This window comes from Papio anubis, chromosome X (assembly GCF_008728515.1).
Source record: "Papio anubis isolate 15944 chromosome X, Panubis1.0, whole genome shotgun sequence".
NCBI classification, from domain to species: Eukaryota; Metazoa; Chordata; class Mammalia; order Primates; family Cercopithecidae; genus Papio; species Papio anubis.
In genome coordinates this window covers 113,563,377-113,581,938 of record NC_044996.1, presented here as the reverse complement: position 1 = coordinate 113,581,938, position 18,562 = coordinate 113,563,377, and the positions used below count along the sequence as shown (strand labels likewise).

The 18,562-nt window shown below is 38.4% G+C and overlaps 1 protein-coding gene across 1 annotated transcript in view; it reads right to left on the bottom strand.

Moving 5' to 3' along the window:
- DMD (dystrophin) overlaps positions 1 to 18,562 on the bottom strand; it is a 2,174,064-nt gene that overhangs the window by 801,047 nt on the left and 1,354,455 nt on the right. Inside the window, exons 49-50 of the mRNA XM_031660704.1 lie at positions 17,026 to 17,044; positions 7,504 to 7,558 (exon numbers count right to left, since the gene is read on the bottom strand). Coding sequence (XP_031516564.1) covers positions 7,504 to 7,558; positions 17,026 to 17,044 — 74 coding nt within the window. The remainder of the gene's footprint in view (positions 1 to 7,503; positions 7,559 to 17,025; positions 17,045 to 18,562) is intronic.

The following is an 18,562-nucleotide window of genomic DNA, read 5'->3' as shown; positions in this document are numbered from 1 at the left end:
TATATATATATATATATATATATATATATATATGTAGGAAATTAAGCTTGGAGTTATTAGATCTGAATGGCAAGGGGGACAGGGTATTGATGTATCAGCCACTGCTTTACAGGGGCATAACGGCTACATTTCTGCTCTCTCCCAAGAATGAGCAGAGATAGCCCCAAGCAAAGAGAAGCAAGTACAGGAAGTTGGAAATTAAGCAGCATGTATAAAAATGGTAAGTGCTAAAGGGATATGGGTGAGGCACCAAAACTATCTGCTACAACACTTAACATATTTTTTCCTTAAATGATCTCTACAACCTGCATATATTTGGAAAGTATTGTAATGTCAAAATCACTATTTGGTTTCATTAATCGACTAAAAAATCAAGTCAAAGCAATGTGACAGATATTAGTTGGTTATCTTTTCCTAATTCATCTATCTATTCTGTCTACCTGTCTGTTTATCAATCAATCATCTTTCATCCTTACTTTCCTTTGAGGAACTTTGTACCTACTTCTCTACCTTTGTTGTGGTGCAGCTGTAGAGTTTGGTTGAGATTTAGTGACATTTAGCTGTAGAAGTGAGGTGTGGTTTAGCACAGGAATGAGCGTGTGACCTAATTCAGGCCAATCAGTTTCAGAGCAATCTTTCCTGGATGCTTTGGGAAAGAAGGTCCCTAAAGAGATGATTTTCATCAAAAGTAAGTTTGCAGATGTGGGTTCTGAAACTGCTTCAGGCCATTTTTGTCACCAAGAGGGAAGTCAGATGAAGCTGTTAGGTCAACACAGAAAAATAGAACCCAGAGAAATGTGAAAAAAAAAACAAAAACAAACTGGAACCTTGATCATATTTATTGTTTAAATCAGTTTGAGACCAGTTTTCTGTCACTTCCAGCATTAAGAGAACCAATATATGCATTAAGTCAGTTACTTATAGGCATATCAGTTAGGACTAATCCTCCATGACACTTCACAGAAGGTGAAGATTCATGCATTTTTAAAATAATTCATTCTATCATTTTACTTGAGTATCATAAAAATCTTTCGGTTAGTGTTAACAAATAACAGTTTTCTTTCATTTTTTAATACCTATAACCATATTTCATAATGCCATAATGTGAAATAGTGTGAATAATATGTAACAGTTCAAACATTATGTTCTAGAAGAGAGAGATTTTTATTTTGTATTTCTATTTTTTGAACCCCAGAGAGAGATTTTTAAATTTGCAGTTTGAGATTACAGCTTTCCAACAGCTAAAGTGTTTACTATTTTGAGAGAAGGCTTGCGAAAGAAAAGGTTAACCTAGTAGTACCTGCTGTGCCTACGGTGGCAAATGAAGGAAAATCATACAGATGGTGGCATTTGCCTGGGAGTTTGGTGCCAGGGGTGTCCTCTCAAAGGCATACAAAAAGATAGAATGAAATTTCTATCTTTTCTTAAATACATGGATGTGGATTTGTGGGAAAAAAAATTTGACCCACACTTTAAAAATCACCACCACTGCCACCACCACTACAATCAATCAATTTAATAGTGAACATTTATTAATCCTTTAGTATGTACCACATTCCCCCTTGCAAGGTAAGCAAGGAATTCAGCTTTGTTCTAGACTGCTGTTTAGCAGTCTTAGGTTATTCTACTTCTAACAGTGTAAACCACTTAGAATATAGCTGACACACAGTAAGTTATTAATAAATATTAACTATCATTACCTAACACGCTCAGGAATCTTTAACTCTCCTAAGGAGTGGGAAGGACTACAAAACAGGAATCGGTTAAATTTCTACTTGGACAGTCTAGTGCAGTCTTGGTATAGATATAAAAAGAAATAAAATATTGGCACAAACTAAATGCCTGACACACCTGAGGTAGAAACTAATGAAGGTTGTAAGTGAAATATTGCTGTGGGCTGAGGATAACAGGAGGCCAAGATGGATCTTGTTTGGAGGTGACAAGGCAGGCTCTACGGGATTAGAAAGGAGAAGTCAGATTTAGAGATTAGTGGTTTAAGAGAGAAGGAAAAAAGGCAGACTTTCTAGGTGGACCAGGCAGGGAATGAGAGGCAAGGAAGAAAACAGACAAATGGAAAGAACATTGGGTAGTCTCCTTGTGATGGCAGTCTGAGTGAAAATGACCAGTGGGAGAACATACCAGAAGATTTCTAGAGTTGAATGACATAGGGGTTGGAAACCCAGGACTACAGGAGAAATTTATCAAGGAACTGTTTCCCTTTCTAAATCCACAGCGTCGCCCACATAGGTACAGACTTGTTTGTCTAGGATTTTGTGACTACTTGGCAATTTGCCTTATCAAAGTGAGTGAAAGAATAGGGAAAAGGGAGAGCAAGACAGGAAGAGAAAAAGAAAGAGGGAGAGTGAGGCTCTTGTCACAATCAACTGGGAATTGCTGAACATTGTGTTGGTGCTTTCATGTCAGAGGTAACATTTACAGAAATGACACATTTTAAAGCCCTGAGGGGAAGGCAGACTAGGATAGAAGCTTATAATGTATTACTGCTTTATAGTTTTTATCAATGTTTGGAAAGTATTTTATTTTATTTACAGCTCTGTAGGAAAACTACTAAAAAATAACGGTAACTAATACTTGCTGGTGTCTTACCATGTGCTGAGCACAGTTTTAAGCTTCTTAAATGTGTTATTAGGTGACTACAAAAGTAAGTGCGGTTTTCACATTCATGGAACTTGCCGTTTCATATTGAAATACAATTCTCAAATAAATGTATTTATGTTATACATCATTTTAATGAGCATTTCTTGCTTTATGTTTTTTGCTAATGACTTATTACTTATTGTTTATTTTATGTTTATTTTAGACTATGGAAATGATGTTAGACAAAAAGCAAATTCGAGCGATTTTCTTATTTGAGTTCAGAATGGATCGTAAGGAAGCAGAGACAACTCACAATGTCAAAAACACATTTGGCCCAGTTACTGCTAACAAATGCACAGTGCAGCGGTGGTTCAAGAAGGTTTTCAAAGGAGATGAGAGTCTTGAAGATGCGGGGCACAGAAGTTGACAATGACTGATTGAACGCAATCATCGAAGCTGATCCTCTTACAACTACATGAGAAGTTGCCGAAGAACTCAATGTCAACCATTTCACAGTCGTTTAGCATTTGAAACAAATTGGAAAGGTCAAAAAACTCGATAAGTGGGTGCCTTATACGCTGAGCGAAAATAAAAAAATGATTGTTTGGAAGTGCATCTTTTCTTACCCTACGCCAACAACAAACCATTTCTTGATCAGATTGTAACGTGCAACATAAAAGTGGATTTTATATGACAACTGGCGATGCCCAGTTCAGTGGTTGGACTGAGAAGAAGCTCCAAAGCACTTCCCAAAGCCGAACTTGTACCAAAAGAAGGTCATGGTCACTGATCACTGGTCTACTGCTGACCTAACCCACTACAGCTTTCTGAATCCCAGTAAAACCATGACATTTGAGAAGTATGCTCAGTAAATTGATGAGATTCATCAAAAACTGCCATGCCTGCAGCCAGCGTTGGTCAACAGAAAGGGCCCAATTCTTCTCCATGACAATGTCCAACCGCATGTCACACAACCAACGCTTCACAAGTTGAATGAATTGAGCTACGAAGTTTTGCTTCATCTGCCATATTTACCTGACCTCTCACCAACTGACTACCACTTCTTCAAGCATCTTGACAACTTTTTATAGGGATAATGCTTCCACAACTAGCAGGATGCAGAAAATGCTTTCCAAGGGTTCATTGAATCCCAAAGCACGTATTTTTACGCTACAGGAATAAACACACTTATTTCTTCTTGGCAAAAATGTGTTGATTGTAATGGCTCCTACTTTGATTAATAAAGATGAGTTTGAGCCTAGTTATCGTGATTTAAAATTCATGGTCCCAAACTACAATTACTTTTGCACCAACCTAATATATCTTAGTCCATTTTTATAGGGCCATTTTTGTTCCTGTTTCCAGGTGAGAAAATTGAGACCACAGAGAGATGACACAGCTACTAAGGAATTTGTGGAAGGCGATTATTTGGCAGCCCCACAATTAACCACACCTCCTGGAATTCATGTCTTTGTGTAATCTCTTCTCATTTTGATTCTGAACTTGGCCATATGCCTGGCTTTGGCCAGTGGGATATTAGGAAGTGTGATACAAACAGAAGCTTGATAAATCTTTGATGATTGGTGCTTGTTCTTTTGGAAGGCTTCTTCACAGAACTCAACCACCAAGCTGTGGGGAAGCCAAAGGAGACACATGGAGAAGACTGAATGGAAACAAACCGAGGCTCATGGCCAATAGCTTTAGCTGAGTTCCCAGTTGGTAGTCAGCACCAAATGCCAGTCTTGTGAGTGAGGCCATTTTGGACTTTCCAGCTTTCCCAGTGTCTTGGTTGATATCAGGTGAAGCACATGAATATCATAGTCAACTCTCAGAATTATGAGAAATCGTAAAACTATCTTATTTTAAGCCAGTAACTTTTAGGGTGGTTTGTTGCATAGCATATATAACTGGAACAGAGTGAAATCAAAATTTGAACCAGGCAGAGTAGTAACATGACGATCTAACTATACAGGATTAAAAAAAAAAAAAAAAAAAACACTCTCAAAGCAAAGCAGAACTTTATTTTTATTTGTTTTTTGAAATAAATATTCTACATTGGCTATACCAGACTATGTGATACACTAGTATGCTATCTTACCTTACTCTGTCTCGCTTCCTGTTTCCTGCTCTTATGTGAATATACAGACAATCCTTTCTGGTGACATTATCTTTTCTCTCAGGAACAAAGAATGACCTTATTACATTTACCGATATCATCACTACCCCTTTCACATTTTAATTAGCACCAAATTGTAGAAAAAAATTATGCAAATTATCAGTGGAGGCAGTGGCCTCTCTGTCTGTTTCAAGATTAATATGACTCTTACTTGTGGTGAAGGATAAGTCAACGACAAGGTCAGCCTCCATTCCAGAGAAAGATTTTGAAAAACAAAACAAAACAAAACAAAAAGCTTAGGCATTTGGGGAAAGGCTGCTCTTATCGCTGAGACATTTGTTTGGGTAAGAATTTTTCGATAGGTATATCCAGAACTAGAGAACTTCAGTGAGCTCTGCCTTCAAACCAAATCACAGTATCTTCTCTAATAATTATCTAAAAACCACCATTCCCTCGACTTCTGGACTGCATCAGATCCCCCTGTTTTATGCTCTCTCGTTTTCCTTGTTTGCATCACCAAAATTTGAACTAAGCAATTATTGCTTTGATGGTGGGATTATGTAAAAAGCAACTATTTTTCTCATCCCTGACTTCAAAAAGCTTTATTAAATCATTTATCTTAGCTTACATTTGAAAACTCGGAATGGAGTGGTGGGTATGGGGGCGTGGAGAGGGAGAGAAGTTCTGGATTTATAGTCTAGGTCTTGCATAGGTGGTCCAGCACTTACTGCTGTCTTTGCGCCTGTGCTGGAGAGAATGTGGAGAAAAGGAAAACTTTGTACACTGTTTGTAGGAATATAAATTAGTAAAACCACTATAGAGAACAGTTTGGAGGTTCCTCAAAAATCTAAAAATAGAGCTTCCCTGTGATCCAGCAATCCCACTGCTGAGTATATACCCAAAGAAAGGAAATCAGTATATTGAAGAAATATCTGCATTCCCATGTTTATTACAGCTCTATTCACAATAGCCAAGGTTTGGAAAAAATTTAGGTGTCCATCAACAAATGAATGGATAAAGAAAATGTGGCACATATACACAAATGGAGTACTATTCTGCCATAAAAAAATTGAGATCCTGTCATTTGCAACGCGGAGTAGTGAGGAGTCATTATCTTTTTTTTTTTTTTTTTTTTTTTTTTGAATTTGTTTATTCATGTATGCTGGTGCGGGGTGCATATGCATAACATACCACGGTTTATTTACATGCTCTTATACTTGTGCCATGTTAGTCTGCTGCACCCATCAACTCATCATTTACATCAGGTATAACTCCCGTACGTCCTCCCCCTCCCCTCCCCACTTGACCAAGGCCCGGTGTGTAGATGCCCTTCCTGAGTCCAAGTCTGGGTGGTGAGTTCCACTATGAGTGAGAACATGCGGTGTTTGTTCTTGTGATAGTTTATTTAAAGGTAGTGGTTCCAGCTGCATCCATGTCCCTACAAGAGACATGAAGCCTCATCCTTCTTTTTATGGCTTATAGTATTCCATGGTGTATATATGTGCCACATTTCTTAATCCGTCCAGCCACTGATGGACATTTGGGTTGATTCAAGTCTTTGCTAATTGTGAATAGTAACAAGTGATACTTAATGCTTTATAGCAACATAATTTATAATCAACTTTGGGTATATCCCCAGTAATGGGATGGCTGGGTCATATGGTACATCTAGTTCTAGATCAACAGGAATCATATACTGTTTCCATAATGGTTGAACTTGTTTGTCCACCAGCAGTGTAAAGTGTTCCTATTTCTCCACATCCTCTCCAGCACCTGTTGTTTCCTGACTTTTGAATGATCATACATTCTAACTGGTGTGAATCTGGTATCTGTGGGTTTTGATTTTGCATTTCTCCTGATGGCCAATGATGATGAGCATTTTCATATGTCTGTTGGCTGTATGAATGTCCTCTTTTGAGAAATGTCTGTTCATATCCTTTGCCCACTTTTTTGATGGGGTTGTTTGTTTTTCTTGTAAATTTGTTGGAGTTCTTTGTAGGTTCTGGATATTAGCCCTTTGTCAGATGAGTAGTGCAAAATTTTCTCTCCCATTCTGTGGGTTGCCTCATTCACTCTGATGGTAGTTTCTTTTTGCTGTGCAGAAGCTCTTTAGTTAATTAGATCCCATTTGTCAATTTTAGCTTTTGCTGCCGTTGCTTTTTGGTGTTTTAGACATGAAGTCTTTGCCCATGCCCTGAATGGTACCTAGGTTTTCCTCCTAGGACATGGTATTAGGTCTAACATTTAGTATCTAATCCCATCTTGAATTAATTTTTCGTATAAGGAATTAAGGAAAAAGGATCAGTTTTAGGCTTTCTGATGGCTGTGTTGCCAGCACCATTTATTTAAATAGGGAATCCTTTCCCATTTTCTTGTTTTTCAGGTTTGTCAATCCAGATGGCTGCCTTAGATGTGTGGTATTATTTCTGAGGAGACTCTGTTCTGTTCCATTGTTATATCTCTGTTTTGGTACCAGTACCATGCTGTTTTGGATTACACAGCAGCCTTGTAGTAGAGGTTTGAAGTCAGGTAGCGTGATGCCTCCCGGCACATTCTTTTGACTTAGGTTATCTTGGAATCACGGGCTCTTTTTTGGTTATGTAGGAACTTTTTGTGGGGTTTTGTTCTGGCGAAGAAACTCATTGGTAAGCAGTGGGGATGGCATTGAATCTACTATAAATTACGCGGGCATTGGCTGGCTGCGTCATTGATTCTTCTGGCAGAGCATGGTATGTTCTTCCATTTGTTTGTCTCACCGTTTACTGACTTGGTAGGTTTGCAGTTCCTACTTGAAGAGAGGTCCTTTACATCCTTGTAAAGTTGGATTCCTAGGTATTTGATTCTCTTTGAAGCAATTGTGAATGGAAGTTCATTCATGATTTGGCTCTGTGTTTGTCTGTTATTGGTGTATAAGAATGCTTGTGATTTTTGCACATTAATTTTGTATCCTGAGACTTTGCTGAACTTGCTTATCAGCTTAAGGAGATTTTGGGCTGAGACAATGGGGTTTTCTAAATATACAATCATGTCATCTGCAAGACAGGACAATTTGGCTTCTTCTTTTCTAACTTCAGATACCCCTGATTTCTTTCTCTTGCCTAATTGCCTAGCCAGAACTTCCAACACTATGTTGAATAGGAGTGGTGAGAGGGCATCCCTGTCTTGTGCCAGTTTTTCAAGGAATGTTTCAGTTTTGCTTATTCAGTATGATATTGGCTGTAGGTTTCAATGTAAATAGCTCTTATTAAATTACGTTCCATCAATGCAATTTATTGAGCGTTTTTAGCGCTGAGGCTGTTGAATTTAAAAGCCTTTTCTGCATCTATTGAGATATCATGTGGTTCTTGTCTTTGGTTCTGTTTATATGCTGGATTATGTTTATTGATTTGCGAATGAACCAGCCTTGCATCCCAGGATGAAGCCCACTTGATCATGGTGAATAGCTTTTTGGTGTGATCCGGTGAGGTCATTATCTTAACCAAAATAGGCCGGCACAGCTTGTCCATGTTCTCACTTGTTGCAGACTCTAAAAATCAAAACAATGGAACTCATGGAGATAGAGAGTGAAAGGTGGTTACCAGAGCTGCAGGAGGATAGGGGAGGGCAGTGGGATGGTTAATGGGTACAAAAATAGTTAGAAAAATGAATAATACCCATTTGATAGCACAACGAGAATATGTTGTCAAAACTGTCTGTTGTACATTTAAAATGTAGAGTATAATTAGTTGTTTTGTAACACAAAACATCAATGGAGGGATAGATGCCTCATTCTCCATGATGTCCTATATCCAAAACATCTCAAGTACCCCATAGTATATACACCTACTATGTACCCACAAAATTTTTTAAAATTTTAAAAAGAAATTAGTTGTGGTAGGGCAGATAGTTAGCAACTTTCACTTTATAGGTCACTGGACCATGAGGAACCATATCTGGATCTGATAAGAAGACAGGGCATCATCCACAGACAATGGGCACAGCTGGATGCAGTAAGTCAATGAGGATTTGACTGGATGCCTCTTGGAGAAGACAGTGTATGTTCTCTTGATAAGAAAAAAAGAATGCATAGATATTTGTGGCACCATCATGAAAGTTTTTAAATGCAGCATTATATTGAGAATAGTATAGCCACCCTTGCTAGCCTGTGTTCCTTTTTTTAGAGCAGAGACTGCCTTTCAGGCTGGGACTTTAATATGGGAAGAAGATACATATATTGTTTGAAACAGTATTGAATCTTGGGGTATTTTATTATGAAGTAAACTCCACTCGACAACCCGAGAAATCCAAGAACCAATGAGAACGGCTGCGAACATGATATAATCCATTTTAATGTTTTTCCCCTCAAATGTTAGATCCATAAAGGCCGGTGTCTGTCTAGTTCATAACTCTATCCTCATTCCTTAACATAATACCATACTGTCAACACCCAATAAATACTGAAAATTGTAAACCAATGTACTCTGTTTTATCCTCCTAGGTTTTGCACAGAAACCTTTGAGGACATGACCTCGACTACTGGCTTTTGAGAATATTGATACTGTGTTAATATTACGCGAGAGTCAGGATTAGTTGATTAGAAACCTGAATACAGAGGAATGCATCTTCAATAAGTCTGCCACTTTGAGAGGGTGAAACTTAATAGATTACAAGGTGTGGTAGGTGCACTGATGACCTCTCTGTATGCTTTTGCAGCAATGTGACTTTTTTAAAAGTTGCCTGGCATCAGGAGTTGTAACCTATTTCCCCAATCCTTGAATAGATTTCTGCTTGTGATTTGCTTTGGTTAAAAGAATGTGTTAGAAATAGGTGAGCCAGTTCCAAGCTTAAAAGCTCCAAGAAGCCTTGTTTGCTTTTTTTCTATTAGAATCCTGTTTCTTGCATGAGAACTAGCCAAGAGAGCTTGCTGAATGATGAGAGACCATATGGAGCAGGAGGGCGGTGTCTGTGACTTATGCTGAATAAGCTAGTCCCCTAGCTCACATTAAAAGCTGACTGTGAGAAAAATATTATGAGTGAGCCAAGAATAACACAGCAGCTCACGGGATCCCACTAGACTGTGTGCAATTATAAATGATGGTGCAGGTAAGCCATGTAGAAGTCTTGGTGGTACATTTACCAACACTATTGCCAAGTTACATGTGTAGTTATTACATAACTGATATATGGGGAAAGCCAGAAGTAGGTGAGCATTTTTCGTTCGAGTTGCTAAATAATACCAGAGTCCTCAATCCTAAGAGTACTGATTTTGATTTTGAATGAGTATCTAAAGTCAGAACAGTCTTTGCAAGATGTCTGAAGAGATATTCATGGCAAATCAATGGGGGTAACCACGGAAAAAGTGATTTTGAAGATCATTATTAGGGGCCTATGGCAGCTGTATTTTTTGTACCTCCATATCAGCTGTTGCCCCAAAGCAGTGAGGAGGAAAATATAGAGGTAGCATCAGCTTAAGGAAATTTTGGGCTGAGACAATGGGATTTTCTAAATATACAATCATGTCATCTGCAAAGAGGGACAGATTTTGACTTCTTCTTTTCCTTGAATACCTGATTTCTTTCTCTTGCCTGATTGCCTAGCCAGAACATCCAACACTATGTTGGAGTGGAGTGGTGAGAGAGGGCATCCTATCTTGTGCCAGTTTTCGAGGAATTTTCAGTTTTGCCCATTCAGCAAAGAGTCTCAGGATACAAAATCAGCCATGCAAAATCACAGCATTCGTATACCCAAGTAACAGACAAGCAGAGCCAAATCATGAATGAACTTCCATTCACAATTGCTTCAAAGAGAATAAAATACCTAGGAATCAACTTACAAGGGATGTAAAGGACCTCTTCAGGAGAATTACAAACCACTGCTCAGTGAAATAAAAGAGGACACAAACAAAATGGAAGAACATACCATGCTCTTGGCTAGGAAGAATCAATATCATTGAAAAATGACCCATACTGCCCAAGGTTATTTATAGATTCAATGCCATCCCCATCAAGCTACCAACGAGTTTCTTCACAGGAGTGGAAAAAACTGCTTTAAAGTTCATATGGAACCAAAAAGCCCGCATCTCAAGACGATAAGTCAAGAACAAAGCTGGAGGCATCACGCTACCTGACTTCAGAAAGAAACTATACTACAAGGCACAGTAACCAAAACAGCATGGTACTGGTACCAAAACAGAGATATGAATAATGGGGCTGAGACAGAGTCCTCAGAAATAATACCACACATCTACAGCCATCTCGATCTTTGAAACCAAACCTGGAGAAACAAAAAGAAATGGGAAAGGATTCCCTATTTAATAAATGGTGCTGGGAAAGTGGCTATGCATCATTGAAAGCTGAAACTGGATCCTTTCCTTACTCATATACGAAAATTAATTCAAGATGGGATTAGGGGAACTTCAAATGTTGAACCCTAGCCACCATAAAACCCTAGAGAAACCTAGGTAGTACCATTCAGGACATAGGCATGGGCAAAGACCATGTCTAAAACACCAAAAGCAACAGCAGCAAAGCCAAAATTGACAAATGGGATCATTAAAATGAGAGCTTCTGCACAGCAAAAGAAACTATCATCAGAGTGAACAGGCAACCTACAGAATGGGAGAAAATCTTTTTTGCAATCTACTCTAATGACAAAGGGCTAATATCCAGAACCTACAAAGAACTCCAACAAATTTACAAGAAAAAGTAAAACAACATGGTGACGAGGATATGTTGAAACATTTCTCAAAGAAGATATTCATACAACCCAACAGACACATGAAAAAAATGCTCATCATCATGGCCGTAAGGAAATGCATTAAAACCACAATGAGATACCATCTCACACCAGTTAGAATGGCAATCATTAAAAGTCAGGAAACAACAGATGCTGGAGAGGATGTGGAGAAATAGAACACTTTTACACTGTTGGTGGGATTGTAAACTAGTTCAACCATTATAGAAAACAATTGTAAGCGATTCCTCAGGAATAGAACTAGATGTACCATATGACCCAACCATCCCATTACTGGAGTATACCCAAGATTAGAGTAATAACTGCTACAAGAACATGCACACATATGTTTATTAAATACTATTCCTGAAATAGCAAGACTTGGAATCAACTTAAATGTCCATCGAAAGTGACAGACTGGATAAGAAAATGTATTTTATATACTGCCATGGAATATATGCAGCCATAAAAGGATGAGTTTATGTCCTTTGTATGCCGGACATGGATGCAGCTGAAACCATCATTAGCAAACTATCACAAGGCAGAAAACCAAACACCGCATGTTCTCCACTCATAGGTGGGAACTGAATAATAAGTCCACTTGGACTCAGGAAGGGAACATCACCGAGAGCCTATCATGGGAAGGGGGAGGGGAGGATTGCACTGGGAGTTATACCTGATGTCAATGACGAGTTGATGGGTGCTGACGAGTTGATGGGTGCAGCACAGCAACATGGCACAAGTATACGTATGTAACAAACCTGCATGTTATGCACATGTACCCTAGAACTTAAAGTATAATAATAATAAAAAAGAAAAAAAAAAGAAATACTCTGAAATCTCCCCTTCTCCTGCTCTCCAATCTCCTGCCAACGTCTCCCACTGGTTAAATCTATATAGAAGATAGTTGAGAAGAAAGCCTGAAGAATAAGGTGAGTGGAGGTGAGCTTCTTGCAATATACAATATATTGCAGAGAAAGAGGAAGGAAATTGAGTGGATCTGTGGCAAAGTCATACTTGGGTTATGAACCCCATAACAATCTATGTTTCAAAGGTATAAATCATTTGAATGTGTTCATATTTTCTGTCAAAGCTGATATGTATCTTCTGTGGTTGGATGAATGTGCTTCATAAATACCAAGAGAAAAAATCTTTTAGCAAAGGCCTTTCCAGTATCTGAGAATACACTGTATGCATTCCAATGAATGGGATTGGTGGTCAACTCCTACACAGACTCTTGATAGCCACTCTCTACATCCCTACCATTTAAGATGTAGAGCAAAGGGACTAGGGAATCAGCATCTTGAAATTAGTGGGGAATGCAGAACCTCAGGTCCTATGCAAGAGCCATTGAATCAGTAACCTGATTTTAACAAGATCCAAAGGTGATTCTTGTTTCAGTAAGTCATCAATTAATGTTGTTGACAGATTCCTGGAAACTGTGACTTAGGCAAAATGACATGTAATGAAACCAATCTTACCATAGGCTAAATGATAAACAAGAATTAAGTTCCTACTGCATACCTGTGTTCACAAAACATGACCAACCATCTAAATAAAGACCCCAAGCACTTCTAATATTAACCTCAGAAATAAATGTGAGATATACATCCACTTTAGAAAAATTAATAAAAACCAGGAGGAAAATTATTTATCCAGTTTTTGGTGAATCAGTGAGTGATAGTGGTTGTAGTGGCAGTGGCTCATTCAAGGAATAAATGTTTGCAAAGCAAAAACTGCCAGAATTGCCTTCTCTCACCACGAAGTTCAAAAACAAACAATAATCAATATGGCAGCTCACTGAGCAATTTTGTAGAGCATCAATTATTTTCACGCATCTTTATGATTATTGAATACTATATGAATTTTTATTTCACAGTAATTTATATTAATTCAGTCACTCATTTTCCAAGCCACATATTCCAGTTCAGGGACTTGGGAGGCCAGAGCCCATCCTGGCAACTCAGAGCACCAGACAGGAGCCAACCCTGGCAGGGATGCCATTCTATCACAGGGCACAGTCACAGACACATAAACACTCACAGAGGGACAATGTAGACACACCACTTCCCCTAACACGCAGTTTGGGATGTGTGAGGAAACCAGAGTACTAGAAGGAAACCCACAGAGACATGAGAAAACCCCACATAGACAGTGTCCCCCCAGCTGAGATACAATTCTTTTCCTTGCCAGTATTATAACACAGTGATGTTAAATGAAAAGACATTATTCAAAGACCTGCTGTACATTAAAGTTTGAGAAGTTCTGCTCTACATGATAGCACACGGACCTTTTCCCCTTACCACTGCTATTAGAATTTTATGGTAACCTACTTTGTAATAGTAACCACAATTTAACTCCTCATAATAAAGTATGATAGTATATATTGTGTTTTTAGTTCCTCACTAGACCCTGGGAGATGAGCAAACATGCTTCATTATGCATCATTGTTGGACAAATGAGGAACTAGAGGCACTAAGAGATTTAAATAAGTGGCCTATAGTTATGAGTTAGTGAGTGGTGAACCTGGGTCTAGACTGAGTTATGAACTGCAAGTTTAGTGATCTTTCCAGGACTGAGATGAGGCATGGAGAATGAGAACATAGAATGGTGGCACTCGTTATACAAACCATTAGACTATTTGAAGCCACGCTGGGAATTAACCACATGTGAACTGAGAAGCTGGAAAGGAGTATCTTTAAGAAAACTCATACTTCACCCAAAGTAGAAATGATTATTTAATCATACTGCATTCTAGTTTCAGCCTAAAGACTTGAACATGTTAATGTCAACATCTTTCTTTTTTCCTTTTTTTGTTTTGTTTGAGACAGAGTCTCACTCTGTTGCCCAGGCTGGAGTGCAGTGGCATGATCTCCTCTCACTGCAATCTCCGCCTCCTGGGTTCAAATGATTCTCCTGCCTCAGCCTCCCAAGTAGCTGGGATTACAGGCATGTGCCACCATGCCCAGCTAATTTTTGTATTTTTAGTAGAGATGGGGTTTGATCATGTTGGCCAGGCTGCTCTTGAACTCTGACCTCAAGTCGTCTGTCCTCCTTGGCCTCCCAAAGTGCTGGGATTATAGGCATGAGCCACCATGCCTGGCCTCAACATCTTTCTTAATTATTTTAGTAATTAAAATAGATAGTTAGTTTTTGTCTGCTCCCAAACTATAGGAAACCTTACCTATAAGGTGTCTTTTCTATTAATTTTCCTGTTTCGTGTGTTGTCCTTTATTTGTTCCCAATGAATAAGGGCCTGCATATTAATTTTTTCTCTTCCTTAACCAGCATCTCAATGATTCTAACAGAAAAACACACACCACTGATAAAAATAAAACAATAAAGCAACCTCTAGGAGATAATTGCAATGGTCTAAAATTTGTCACAACAGTCATAGCACCAACAGAAGCAATCTTCATGATAGTCATTTATATTGCAATTGAGTTCAGAATGTTCATTCTTTTATAAAAGTTTCAATAAGTCCAAGAATTACTGCCCTATTCGAAACTGTTGATGTCACCCACATCACAGTCAGAATGTGTTACTTTCATAAAAAAATATTTTTAGACTGCATTTGAGGTATAAACATCAGTCACGGGTTGCCTACAGAATGCAACTATCAGAACAAATAGAGTTTTCTTGAAATATCCTTGTGATGACTTTGGTTTCTGGCCCATTTTCTGGTCCATCTCTTTTCCCCCCCACACTTGGCCAACCATGCCAAAGATGGACTATACTTGTCCTGGTGATAACTGCAAATGTTCACAAATTATAAGTGCAACATTCGGCTCAAATGCTTTCATTTCCACAGTAAAACTGATTGATTTTCTCTAGCAACAAACAATGAAATGTTCTCGTCAATGTCTTGTAATTAGTTCTAATATGAGCAAGCCAATTAAAAGGGAGAAAACCCAAATTTCTCCATCAGGCCCTTATCAGCCCTTTTGTTACCCATACAGTGGCCTTGCCCTGAACCATAAGGTGGATAAATGAGGGGAATGCTGATTTTGGCATCCAACTTACTTTCAGATAATCTAGCTCATCCTTCTCAGCTGACACGAGAGAGAAATAACATCAAAGGGTGATAAACTCTTTCTTGCAAACCTGGGGCTCCATGGTTCACTGGCCCCAGGCCTAATCTATCAATCCATTTTCTACACAATAAAAGGTAAGAAACCCATTACAGATCTGTTATAAGCCTTGGCAGGTGGTCTATGGCAAAAATGGAATACATAACCAACCCAGCATTTGGTATCCCTTTTCTATAGTTTGAAGCACTAGGGGTCAGCTGACATGAATATAGTAGTCAGCATTTAGCATTAATTTTTTTAAGCTACATAAATAAACTCACATCTTGATGTATGAGTACAAAGATTTGACAGAAAAGTTCATTTTTGGTATGATTCTGATCTTTAATAAAAATCACTCTGTTATTTTACTTTTGTATAACATATTCGCTTTGCAGGTGATATAATACATGAAACTGGGTTAGAATTTACAGTATGTGCTCTTAAATATGGCCTTTAATCTTTGTTCCTTATTTAACCTCAGTTTAAGGAGTTGGCATATGAAAACTTCCATTTCATATCATTTCACGATCATTAAATTATTAGAAAGGAAGGAAACTCCCTCTAGTCTCAGGGTTGGTGCTATATAAGTAAAGGTACTGCAGAAACAAAAGGAAAGAAAAAACATTTTATATTAGCAAAATCCCCTTTTATTATGTCATTTCTTCTCCTTTCTAGAATCCATTGCTATAGGTAAACACCTTTGTGCTAATAAAGGAGTTACTTAAAAATGCTACACTGAAGATGCAGAGTTATGAAATGTTCTCCTCCTTTCTCTTTTCATCATCATTTATACCCTTCTTCATTTTAAATCCATCATGAACAGGGAGGGGAGATTGCCGAGAATAGTCGAATTTGTTTTTAGTTGAAAATTAACTTTACTTTTAAATAAAATCTGGGGCACAGCATATTTAAGTGACACATTTACATGCTTGATATACATTGTCAGTATGTATACAGTGGCAATAATAAAGTTTCAATATGGAAATAAGTTGGTGCACAAGTATCAGTGCTTCACAATTTATGCTGGATTTTTGTTATATTTTTTAAAACATTATTATATTGAAATGAACAAATAATCTTGTATTTGGTGAGGTTTCCTAATAGAAAATTATCTGGCTTCAATGTAACCTTCTACAAATGATTTTCCATTACTTTGCCAAAATGGGGGAAACTGATATCAAAAATAAAGGTAGGGGGAAGGGATGGAGAAGCAGTGTGAAAGTTGAATTGCTTTCTGCTTGGATTTCTGGGTTAAAGTCAGGCTAATAGATTGATAAAAATGATGTTCAGAATTAAAAGGTCCTCTGAATTATGTTCATACTTTAAAAGTGAAAATGCTGGTGTTTGAAAACAATGCTGGCTTTGTTGGGTTTCTTAGGCAATGTGAGGAGAAAAATCTATCACATTCCAACACATTTTAGCTGAAATGCTAGCTGGTCAAAGAAAATGAAAATAATGATATCAGTGGAATGGGAGAGCACTGGCTGAAAACCCTCTGTGCCTTCCACGAGAGCCATTTTGTTGTCTTGCCGCCTCTAACTCTCCTCTCCTTCACCTGCTGCATTCATAATAGTAGCACATAGTTCAGCTTTCTCCCCAAGAGCCATATTTATAACTGTCTGATTAAGAAGGTGAGACTTTTGGAGAATTTGGAGAAGGTGAGAATCAGGGATAATTTTGTGCTTGGTCTTTGCATTCTTCTATTTTAGTATTACTCCTACTGTTTTTAAGCTAACATTTTTTGAGCAATTACAATATGCCAGATACTGTGTTACACATGTTCCATCTACTACCTCATTGAATTTTCACCACAACCTGAATTAGTCTCCTGGCTCATAACACCCATAGCCCTTGTTACAGTTTTTTTGTTATAATGTTGGGTGTGTTGGGTGTCACGGGCAGGCCTCTGATCTTCTCCTGCTCTCCTTTCACTCTAATGCTCCCCCGCCTTTCAGATTATAGGTCTTAAGAACCTCCTATGAGAGGGTCCCACCATATACCCTGGGGAAGGAATGCTGATGTCAGGAAGCTTCCATAAAAAACAAAGAGGACAGAGTCCAGTGAGCTTCCAGGTAGCTGAACACATGGGGGTTCCTAGAGGGTGGTGCACCCAGGGAGGGCATGGAAGCTCCATGCCCCTTTCATTCCCACCCCACAACCATACCTCACCCTATGCATCTCTTCATCTGTGTCTTTTGCAATATCCTCTATCATAAACAGGTGAAAGTGAGTGTTTTCTTGAGTTCTGTGAGCTGCTCTAGCAAATTAATTGAACCCAAAGAGAGGGTCATGGGAACCCCAACTTGAAGCCCATTGGTCAGAAGTTCCAGAGGCCTGGACTTGAGACTGGTGTGTGTGTGGTGGGGGGTGCAGAGGAGGCAGACCTAGGGACTGAGCCCTCAGTCAATGGGATCTGACACTATCTCTGGGTGGATAGTGTCAGAACTGAATTAGAGACACCCAGTTGGGGTCTGCTGTTTGGTGTGTGGGGAAAAAAACAACCATGAATTTGGTCATAGAAGTCGTCTTCTGTATTGACGATTGTTACGATTTGAGAGTAGAGAAAAAACACGGTTAGAAAGAGTTTTCCATACACAGTGTAACATTTCAATAATTTGGAAAGTTAAATATTACGTATTCTTATATACTTATTGTCATTAAAGAGTGATTAATTGGGTAATAATGCCAATCAGATTTCTTGGATAGGCTGAAATTCTCAGCTTTACTAAAGTAGTAAGAAGGTAGATGATGATGACAAGGACGATGCTGCTGCTAAGAACAAAAGCAATAACGATAATAATAGTTATTGAGCACTGGGCCAAACCTAGCTCTAAAAGCCTGATGTTTGTTCTCATAACTAGAGTGACCCTCTCTCTATATTTTATCTTCTAAAGTGGAATACTTATGACAATGAAAGAGGGAGCTATTAAAAATTATGATAGGATAACAGGCAAAAACCAGAACTGTCAGAGCAAATTGAGATGTACTCATGACACACAACCTAGTAATAAACCTCATGTCAGTGTGAAATTATAGGAGGCAAAGTCAAGGATGCTTATGTTATAAA